The following is a 12,217-nucleotide window of genomic DNA, read 5'->3' on the forward strand; positions in this document are numbered from 1 at the left end:
ACTCCATTTCAAATTGTGCTTCATGTGAGCTGTAAAGTTAAAGAACTGCAGTTACATGTTAAAGAGCTGCATGCCGCTCGCAAGCCGCAGGTTGCCGACTCCTGTCCTATGACGACTTCTTTTCTTCCTCTTTGTGTGTGTCGGTTGCTGAATGACGTTTCCAAAGCAGCCACGAATCAACATATTTTGCTGGATCGAAGCGGGTCAGCCGTGGGCCTACAATTTTAAGAAACAGTAGTGAATAAACTGTTTTTGTCATCAACGAAGTGCTGGTTGGGCTGGCGATCAGATTCATTTGTGAAAATCGTCGTTCACATTCACTCTATGTAATTGGTATCGTACTCAGAAAGTTCATCAAATGCTTCAATTCTTCTGAAACCTTCTTATGAATTAAGTATCCCCAAAATCCATGAATTGCATCTCTTTCATTTAACTGTAACCTAATTGACAATTTTCTAACTTCACTTTCACCAAATGCCAACAATTCATGTTTAGAAGAATTAATACCTTCATAGTCCTCATTTTCCTTCACTCGTCATCAGTATTGTCACTAGTTCTTAAATTTGAATTTTTTTTTCTTTTCTTTTTTTTGAAACTGTCCAAAATGTCTGTGTCATTCGGATATTCAGGTACTGTGATCACGTAAACAGAGATAAGGAAAATTTACGGAAAAATGTGGATAATGCACTTTCGCGAAACAACAGATGATTATTTATCGGGGTAAAAGAAAATCACTTTTCTAATTCTCGAATGGGGCACTTACAGTTGATTCACAAAAGGTGTCCAACCGAGGAAAGTGAACTAAAACAGCATTTTAAATTTTGTTAATTATCTAAAAAATTTGCAATAAATGTTTTGTTCAGTAAATGTAATTGTGTATTGTACTTAATAAAATTTTCGAATATTTTCAATTTTACTTTTACATGCAACAAGATATCGAAAATGTAACACACTAAAGAAATTAACTTTGAATTTTTTTGAATATGGTCCCTGTACGGGAAAAGGTTGGACACCACTGCAGTAGAAGGTGGGCAGAGCCCATTGGGAATACACCTTGATCTGCTCACTCTTGACTAGCGCAACTCCTCCGTATGTGGGACTGGTCGACAACTTGATAGGTTTTACCAGGTACCACTAAGTTGTAGAATGTTTTATTTTAGCTCTCTTAATTCGTGCAGCAACACTACTTGCCTGAAGGCCAGAAATGCAAACAGTTCGTACCAAGGTAATTCTCTCCTAATCCGTTCGCTATATGAAAAATTTTCTTCGCTCAACGAAAAGTATTTTAAATGTAACTTCCAAGGGGAACTCAAAACAATTCGCTATAAAAGCACTTCATTAAACAGAGGTCCGACTGAGTAATTTAGAATTATAAAAACGGTTATACAGTTTTATATAGAAAATATCTTAACAATAGACAGTAAAAAATGCAAATTTAGTTAAATAATTTTAAGCTTATTTGAATAGGGTAAATATGCGAAAAAATTTTACGGAATATTATTACAAATTTCGAAGTATATTGCATCCAAATGTCACACTTCACCGTTAATAAAGGTGCCGGTACGCTGTACCGTTGCATACTGTCCCAAAAAAAGCACTGTATATGTATATATATATTATTAATGGTCCAAACATGCACTCATAACCATAAGTGTATTGTGTGTGTGTGTGTGTGTGTGTGTGTGTGTGTGTGTGTGTGTGTGTGTGTGTGTGTGTGTGTGTGTGTGTGTGTGCGCGCGTGTGAACCAATTTGCAAGTTGCAGACTAAAAAATACAGAATAACTCACAGGGAAAAAATCTACACCCTTCACCTGAATTCATCTAACTACAGACTTGAATGAAGAGGACTTTAGAAATTCTTCTAGTCATCAACAAGAATCGAACACAGACTTCTTCAAACAAGTGGCAGCCAACAATGTATCGTGCTAACTAGGCTACAATGAAGACCTTTATATTATGAAATATTTAGATATGACTTATACATTGCAAAATATCCTAACATATTGTGCCTTCACCAATCTGATGTGTTCTCTGAGCTCACTCTGAACACACAGCTACACCCAATTCAAGTGATTTTCATCTTCCATTAATCGACTTTCTCACATCTTCAACACGTGTGACAGACATAAAGGGAAACCCATATTTGTCTTGGTCATCAATTTTAATACTAAAATAAGCATCATGCATTTTCAAGTAAAAGTTAGTGGTTTACTGTCTCTGATTCATAATTTAAAATTTATTTACATAAAGGAAAAATTATAGAAGGAATAAAGATCGTTGACACACTAATTTAACATCTGAAAAAATGTTGCATTAATAATAACACATTAATGATAAATTAACAATTAGAAAGCCTACAATTTTATCATTACTATAAAATACAATTCGATAATTGTAGATTACTTAGAAAATACAATTTATGATATATTCCATATGTCAATTAGGAGCACTACAGCAGATATTTTGATACCCATTTACCCAAAATTCTGATGTTTTGGGGGGGAAAATGACAATAGTTTTTGATAATCCCATCAGGTGGGAAATAAAATTGTGTTTAGCCATTAGATCTAAAAGTTAGCCACAATATTAAATTAAAATCAGCAACCTCAACAGAATTAGGTCAGAAAATATTATTTGAGTCTACAAATAACACTTAATATTACTAAAGCACTTTTGAGGTTTTAGAATTAGAATTTAGCATTAGGAGAGGCATTTGATGCAAGAAAGCAAGCTTATGCAGCATCAGCCAAAAAAAAAAAAAAAACCACTTCCACTTCACCCCTCTGTTCGTTCAAAATACCTGTCCAGCTGAGCCTTAAACTTATTTAGGCTATCAACCTCCACCACAAGGGATGGAAGTCTGTTCCACCAACCAACCACCCGCTGGCTAAAGGCAAATTTCCACACGTCTATCCTACACATCTGTCTTTCCTCAATTTGAATTTATGCCCTCTCAGGTGATTATTCTTAGCGAGAAGAAGAATCCCATCAGCATTGAGCATGCTCAAACCATTCAAGGCTTTATACACCTCTATCAGATCACCTCGCTGGTGCCTAGTCTCCAGACACTGTAATTTGCAAAACTAAAGCCTTTCTTCTTAAGAGCAACCCTTTGTTCCATTCACTAATCTTGTTGCCCTTCTCGTTCCAGCAGCTCTACATCCTTCTTGAATGAGGCCTCCAGACCTGTATACAGTACTCTAGGTGCAGCCTGACCATTGCCTTATACAAGGGAATAATCACCTCCTTATCCCTGCTAGAAAAATTCCTATATATCATTGACAATACACTATGAGCTACTCTTGCAGCCTGTCTGCACTGCTCAGAGAACTTCATATCTGCCTGCACAACCACCCGCCAGGTCCCTTTCATTCTCTACCACTGTCAGTGTAGTACCACAGAATTGATACGTTGCTCTGGGGTTGCTGTTTCCTATGTGTAGTACTTTACATTTGTCAATGTTAAACTTCATTTGCCACCTCTCAGCCCATCTGCTGAACCTTTCCAGATCCTGTTGCAGCAGCATAATGTCAGTAGTGTCCTTGACAACCCTGCCTACCTTTCTTTTGTCCGCAAACTTCGACATTAAGCTTGATATACCATCATCAATATCATTTATGAATACAGAAAACAATAATGGACCCAACACTGAGCCCTGAGGGACTCCACTAATAACATTAGTCCACGACAAGCAGTGTCCATTGATTACCACTCTCTGTCTGCTCCCCCTCAGCCACCTCTTTATCCACAGTAGCAATTTGCCTCCAATGTCACACTGCTCCAATTTGTGCAGCAGACTTCCATGTGCAACAGTATCAAAAGCCTTTCTAAGATCCAAGTATATAATATCAAAGTTATTCCCTGCATCCAGTTCCTTTGTGACTGCATCATAATATCCAATCAAATTGGTCAGGCAAGACTTCCCCTTAACAAAACCATGCTGTGTCCGAGCTATACTGAAGTCTTGTCTAAATGATCCTGCAGTGCTTCTTTAACTAGTGCCTCCATTAATTTTCCTGGAACAGAAGTTAAACTCACAGGTCTATAATTACTTGTGTCAGCCTTTGATCCTCCTTTGTGAATTGGGGTCACATTTGCACATCTCCAGTCTGTGGGTACCTCCCCTGAGTCCAAGGAAGCTCTCATAATTATGGCTAAGGGTTTGCTTACTTCCTCTGCTGCCTCCTTTAATATAACTGGATAGATCCCATCCACCCCGGGTGCCTTTCTTGTGTTTATCTTCAGCAATTTCTCCTCTTTCAGTTATTACAAGATTCTCTAGCTTACTGCTAGAGTTGAATACACCTCTGGCTTTTCCCTCGCTAAATAACTCCTCATGTCTGAATGTCGATGCAAAATATTCATTTAGTTTGTTAACTACCTGAGCAGGATCATCAACAGTTGACCCATCGATATTCAAGTGGACCAATCTGATTCATCCCCTTATTTCTAGAGTTTACACAAGTAAAGAACTCTTTGCTGTTTTTCTTTGCATCCCTTGCCAAAAATTTCTCGTAATCTGCCTTCGCCTGCCTAACCTCCTTTGTAACTTGACAATACACTATGAGATCAATTACAGATCAACTTGTATCTATCATAGGCTTCTGTGTCATGTGTTAATTTGTATGTATCCCATGCATGTTTCTTCTCTGCCATATGCCTCATCAGTTCATCTGACATCCATTTAGGCCTAAACCTTGAACAATATTTCTTAGTTGGTATGTAAAGCCTAGTAGCTTCCAAGATAAGTTCTTTGAATGCTTCCCATTTTGCATTTGCTGTTGGTAACATCATCAGTTGGTCCCACTGTATAGAATTTAAATACTGTCTCAGTCCATCGTAGTCGCCTTTACGAAAGCAATAACCCTTCCCTTTACCCCTAATGGTAGTTACCTCTTTGAGTAAATCCCACTTCAGCACACTGTGATCACTGCCACCTAGTGGTTCATTTATCTGCAGATTCTTAATGCATGAAGAATCACTGCTGATAATCAAATCAAGAGTATTACTCCTCTAGTTGCCTCCCGAACATGCTGATGTAGAAAACAATCATCCAATAAATCCACAAAAGTCTTGCTAGTGTGTGAGTGACCAGCCCCCAAATTCCAGTCAATATCTGGGAAATTAAAATCTCCCTTTATAAGACTCTCTGATTTACTGGCCCACTCTATTTCCCTGTACAGTTTCTTATTATACTCATCAGAGTCATTAGGCCTATAGCACACTCCTACTCTCAATTTTGATCTCCCAATGCTTATGTCACACCAAACTGACTCGACACTGCGCTGTCCAGCGATGTCCACTGGCTTCACTTCCTTGGATTTTATGTATTTCTTAACTAATAGCATAACCCCTCCTCCCTTCCTATCCAGTCTATCCTTTCTGTAGAAGTTGTACTCCCCAAATTCCAGTTCTGCATTCCTTATATCTGTGTGACACCACGTCTCTGATTTCCCAACAATATCTGCCTTTTATGTTTTGAGCAATACCTCAAATTCATCAAATTTATTTACTAAACTCCTAGCATTGGTGTACACGCAAGTATACATGCACCTATTTCTATTCTTAGCTACCCTAACACAACCCATGTGTTTACTTGTACCGCAATGACTCCCAGCAGTCTCTGAAATATCCTTCATCTTGTTTTTCAGGCTTCTGCTCATTCCAATAGAAGCAGTGCAAGAATCTCTTTCACCTCTGCCAATGGCTACTGTTAATCTATTCATCTTTGTCTCCCCCCAAGCTAGCAGTTTTCCGACCCACCTAACACTGCCTCGATAGCATCAGCAAATATTCTTGCACCCTTTCTATTTAAGTGTATCCCATCCCTGTAGAAGCAATCTCTCCTGTTAACAAGTACAGTCCAGGCTGAAAAAAATTCTACCCCTTGAGCCTTGCACAATCTTTCCAGGGCTGAGCTGATCGACAAGGCTCTCATCATATGCTCCCTCCTATCGTGTCTGGGCAGAATTGCAGACACTTTCAAATTCAACCCTATTTCATGGCTTTTTTTCAACAGTGACCTGTACTTGTTAAGCAATTCTGCCGGGCTCCTACTCTTGATATCATTAGTGCCAACGTGTACAACTATATCACCTTTTGTGCCCTTAAAAGATGATATCTGCTCTACAACGTCATCAACCTTTGCCCCTGGGACATACCCTGGTCCTGTTCCACCTATCCTTTTTGCAAAGCATGTTCCCCGTTTCCCTCACAATAGAGTCACCAACAACTACTAGTTCCTTTGGGACCAGCGCATTCTGCCTTGGGGGTTGCCGCTGTATTGCGCGATGACCAAGTGCAAGCTCTGGCGTTGATGTGGGCAGCTGAGAGCTTGATGGGCCCCTCAATTTAGTTCCTTCGAGGGCATCCACCCTGTCCTTCAAGCTCTCATATAGGCCCATAAGAACACTGAGTTGTTGCCTGATTTCGATACACTCCTTGCATCGCGCACACACAAAGACATCCCCCATGGCAATATCATGTCCCGTACCTGAATACTCCACAAACATCATGCAAGCTGTGCATTTTAGAAGGCTGTGATTCAGAAGGCAACTGCCCCCCTCAGTTCTCCTCTGAACCACAGCACTTCCATTAGCTTGAGCCTTTTGTTTTGCTGCTCTGGTCTGAGTCATGATTTCTTTTAATTTAAATAAAATTTCAATTTCAGTTTATAACCCTAACTTATCTCCCTAAATTATAACGGGATATATATTTTTTAGTGTCAAGTATTAATTATCTCCGAGTTCCCTTTATATAACATCCGTATCAGTTATGTATTAATTAATTATGTTACTTTTGTAATCTAAGTCGGTATATGTATTTAGTTAAAAGTACAATTTAAATACCAACGAAGTTCAACAAGTTAATAGATTTTACCGATCACTGAAAATATTATAACCTATACTATACTAATGCTATCTAGATTCGATATATAACGATCGTATGACAAAGACAAAGGCGGGAAGTTACGAACGGTAATCTATGGACACTTAAGTATTAATTAACTTTCAAATCTCACTGTCTCAATTCAGAATAAACTAACGATCCTTACTAGGTCTATAAGCTACTTGCAAAAAATAATTTGATCTAAAAAATATTCAATAAACGGCTAAATATGGCTAAAAAAACTTCTCGTTCAGCGGAGTTGCGACTTGTAACACGTGGATACCCTTACCGATACTTTTATGCATTGCAAGGTCGAGTAAAGAATAAATACTCCAAATTAATCAGAAAATCACAAAATAATGCTATACTACTAAATTTAAATCAAACGTTTTAGAAAAACAATAATTTCAAATCAATAACTAAGAAAAATCCACTTAGCGGCTTTGAACACGTCTGGCCCCTACTAGCCTCGTCAGCAGACATGTTTAAGCCTCAAGTTGCGAAAGAATTTGACAATGTTCAAGTTTGTGCAAAAGCAGTATATTAGTACGCAGCAAACTCTAAAAAATAGCTAAAAATGGCATCGTTTTAGTTATCAGTCTTCTCCGTTGGCAAAGCATTACTTATTTGAAATAGTGTAATATTATGGCAACTCACTGTGAAGGTATTCACAATATGAGATATAACTAAAACAATGCTTTTTAGATATTTTAGAGTTTGCTGCATACTAACATGCTGTTTTTGCACAAACTTGTACTTAATATTACTTGTTTCCATTTGTATATACGCTTATTTTTTTTTTTTTTTTTTTTTTTGATTTGGTAGTTGTTGGCGCATCGGCTTCTATGGCCATATTGCACCTCCCAAGGTTTTTGCAGTACTTTGATCCAAGCCCGAGGCGGGAATCGAACCCGCGACCTTGGGTTGCCGGGCAGGTACTTTACCCACTCGGCTAGCCCGGTCGGCTTATATACGCTTATAAAAAATATATATATATATATCTGAAAACATGATCATGTGAACAGTAGTCATTACTGAAAACTTGGTGCAAGTGGTAAATGAACATGGTGTTCAGCACAGAAGAGTGCATGTTCTGGGAAGAACTACTCATGATTTCCATAGGATATTTGCTGTCAATAAAGCACCATCAAAAACTACAGTATGGAAGCTTGGGAAAACTTGTGTTCAGGGAGATTGGGTATGTGAATGTTGGGAGCAATGTTTGCACACTGAATGTCATAGCTAAGAAGCATTTAAAACAGACTGGGGGGGGGGGGGAATTCTGGAAGCAAGTTCAATAATTTTAAATTTTTCTGTGACAAATTGAATAATGACAAATAAAAAAAAACTTGAAAATTTCACGTTATAGCAATCTATTACTCAAAGTTAGTTGCATTTTCATGGGCTTAACATTTAAAATTATTACCGTATGTATTGTCAGATTAAAGCAAATTTGTTATTAATAATGATGAAACAGTTTAAAGCTAAAAATATGTATGTCACCTGATTTTGCCAGAAAAATAAGCAGGTTTCTTACATTTTATGATTTCCTGAAGAGTCAAAGAAACTTAATACTTAAAAGAGGCATTAACATACCTAAAAGGTCTGATCAAAATGGTCAAAGTCTATTTTTATAAAAAAAAATTAGGGTACATACATTTTTTAAGTGACCCACCTTTCAAGTAGTTTCTCCTATTATGATATGCAAGTGTCCTGCATGTTCCTGCCACATCTGGAAGCTCATTGAAAGTCATAAACTATAGAGATGAATGAGTTCTGTTGTTGCACTCTATTAGAAGGTAGGAATGTCATCAAATCTTCATCCTTTCAGCTTCAATTTCTTGCACTGTCATGAACAATGGGCAATGGACCCAGTGTCCCTGATTTCAACACCATTTAGGTCATACTTTGTCAGAGTATGCTTGTTTTTGTTTTATATTTTATTTATTTTTTTGGAGGGAGACACGCTAGTGATACTCATGCTACAGTCTTGTGCACATTCAGGCTTCAATGCCAAGCCAACCACTATAAGACATGGGTCACACTGCTATGAATGTATTAAATGCTTTCACTCATTGAATAATAGTTCAGTATAAGAATGTTTTTTTTCTGCAGGCTTCACATAAACTAAAGGCACATTTGGTAGTGCCATGCCCATGTACGATATCAAACTTGATTTGTGAGTTTTAAATTTTCATGAATATGGTTTAGAGTGCTTATTAGTCAAAACATCTACAGTTCACCTATATACTACACTTCTAACAATAAGGAATTTTACTGCCTGATATGACTGTTGTAAACAATATCAAACCTATCCTCTAAACAACATAAGCACCATCTAAGGTCAATACCACAGATGATAAATGGACATATGGCCATTCTTTTCTCAATTCTCATATGTAAAGATATTACATCAGAAAATGAAAGAATAGCTTCAGATCAGAAAGCAAATTAACTCGTGCTACAATCATTGCAAATTTAAATGAAATGTTAAAACTTTGATCCAACTGTAATAAAATAAAAATATAACTAATAAAAGGATAATTACCTTCTTTTTGCCATGTTGCGCCATTTACGATCATTCTGGTTCATTTGAAATAAAGAACCATCTCTATTTGTAAGTCTGGCACATCTTTCTAGCATTAGAGTGATATCTCTGTTAGTGCTTGCCTCAGGAAGATATATTGACATATCTATACTCTCACCCTACAAAAATAAAGTATTGAGCAATTAAATGCAGAAATCAGATCTACAAATATTAGATAGGAATCATAATAAAGTACAACTACATAACAGCCATTAATAGTATTATACAGTGATAAAAAAAAAAAAACCACACAAAATACCTAATAAAACTAAGTTTCTAATTTCGGAGAGAATATGTTGGTTCCACTTATATGACTTAATAAACAGGCACTAAATAAATAAAAATTTCTTTCTTAAAATAGATATATATATATATATATATATATATATATATATATATATATATATATATATATATATATATATAAAAACCAATTCTGATACAAATACATTCCAGCTGGGAAGAAAGATTTCTCTTGGGCCCCCAGGAATACACCCACAGCAGCAATGATGTTACTGTTGGTGGGAAAATGAATGCCAACTATATATTTTTTTAAATTTTTTAAAATTAGAAGTCCAAATGGTGCTAGATCTGGTGAATACAGGGGATCTACAAGATTTCAAAGCTGCACTCATGCAGTGCAACCAGTTCAATGACAGACTTGAACAGGCACTTTGTCCTGGTGCAAAAAGACTCCTTTGCCGAGTTTTTCTCGGCATTTGCTTATGATATTTACATGCAAACGCCTCACAAGGTCTGCATAATATACCCCTGTGGCTATCTGGCCTTTCTGAAGGTAAACCACTAGCAACACTCAATCAGCATCCCAAAAAACTGATGCCATCACCTTGCCAGCAGAAGGAATAAAATTGACTGTCTTTAGAGGTAAGAAGAGCTGTGTGGACTGCTCCTTTGTCTCTGGTCGAAAGCAATAGACCCACATCTTATCCATGGTCAAAAATATTACAAGGAAATTTGCTGTATTTGCTTAAAAATGATGCAAATGTTCACTTGACTTGACAACTCTTGTCCATTTTTGATCTGCTGTCAACAACTTTGGTACCAATTGTTCTGACACCTTTTTCATGAAGAGAACCTCTGTTATTAAGTGATACACACATTCCAAGAGGCTGAAAATGTAATGAACTGTAACTCAAACATCACTCATCACCAGATCATGCAACTATCAACTTCTGGAGTGAGAGAAGTTACAGGTCTTAGCATTAGTAGAGGCATATGATGCAAGAAAGCAAGCTTATATAACATCAGCAAGAAAAAAATAAAATAAAAACACCTCCCATTTCATCCACCCATTCACTCTGAATGCTTGTCTAGTTCTGCCTTGAACTTATTTAAGTTGTTGACCTCCACTACAACAGAAGGAAGTTTGTTCCAACTATCAACCACCCGCAGGCTAAAGGTGAATTTCCGCACATCTATTCTACAGTTGTCTTTCCTCAATTTGAATTTATGTCCCTTCGGGTGAGTAATCTGAGCAAGAGGAAGAATCCCATTAGCATTGAGCTTGCTCAAACCATTCAAACCACTGAGGCATATAAGACACCTCAATTAGATCATCTCACATGTGCCTAGCCTCCAGAAGCTGCAATTTGCACAACTTAAGCCTTTCTTGGTAACATCAATCCTTTGTTCCACTTGCCAATCTCATTGCCCTTCTCTGTACTCATTCCAGCAGTTCTACATCTTTCCTAAAATGAGGCCTCAGACCAGTATGCAGTACTCAAGGTGTGGCCTGACCATCGCCTCATAAAATAAATAAAGTGCAGCCATTATCAACCCACTGCAGGATGGAAGCCTCCTCAACAATTCATGCTGAGGGAAATGGACCATAATCTGCCACGCTGGTCCAGTGCGGAATTGGCAGATCGACCATATTCAGCAGACAGGGGCTTGAACCCCAGTCTACTCAAAGAGCGTGTGCTACTGCACTCCCGCTCCTGACCACTCGGCTATGGAGACCACCATCGCCTCATACAAGGGGCCAATCACCCTCTTATCCCTGCAAGCAAAATTCCTGTAAACCGTTGACAAGACACCATGAGCTACTCTTGCAGCCTGTCTGCACTGCTCAGAAAACTTCATATCTGACTGCACAATTACCCCAGGTCCTTTTCATTCTCCACTACCCTGAGTGCAGTACCACACAGCTGATACATTATACCGGGGTTACTCCTACCCATAAACAGTACTTTACATTTGTTAATGGTAAACTTCAGTTGTCACCGCTCAGCCCATCTGTTCACCTTTTCCAGATCCTGTTACAGTAGCATACTATCATTAAAAACCCTGCCAACTTTTGTATTGTCAGTAAACTTAGACATTAACCCTTATATACCTTCATCGATATCACTGATAAATACCAAAAACAACAATGGGCCCAACACCGAACCCTGAGGGACTCCACTAATAACATTAGTGGAGTCCCTCAGGGTTCCAGGGTTCAGTGTACCACGAAGGGTTCGATGTACCACGAAGAGCAGTGTCCAGTGTAGCAACTTGTTCTTATAAATGATGATTAGGTGTTTAGTCAGTAAAATAATATCTTTAATATAAAATAGATACTGAATATCTTTTATTACAAATAGATACTGTACCTTTTGAGACAAATCGTGTCTCTTCTTCAACAGAAAATGGAAACTTTAGAGATAAAATTATTCTAACAGACACAGTTTTTCATGCAGTGAGGTGTGCGAGGGCACGAGGTAGGTCATTCAATCATTA

At 37.8% G+C, this 12,217-nt stretch overlaps 1 protein-coding gene across 1 annotated transcript in view; it reads right to left on the reverse strand.

Moving 5' to 3' along the window:
* tweek (transmembrane protein KIAA1109 homolog tweek) overlaps positions 1-12,217 on the reverse strand; it is an 806,203-nt gene that overhangs the window by 670,506 nt on the left and 123,480 nt on the right. The window contains 1 exon segment of the mRNA XM_090388226.1: positions 9,437-9,594. Coding sequence (XP_090244352.1) covers positions 9,437-9,594 — 158 coding nt within the window.

The sequence above is a fragment of the Mastigoproctus giganteus genome, chromosome 2 (assembly GCF_048544385.1).
Source record: "Mastigoproctus giganteus isolate SK-2022 chromosome 2, ASM4854438v1, whole genome shotgun sequence".
NCBI lineage: Eukaryota > Metazoa > Arthropoda > Arachnida > Uropygi > Thelyphonidae > Mastigoproctus > Mastigoproctus giganteus.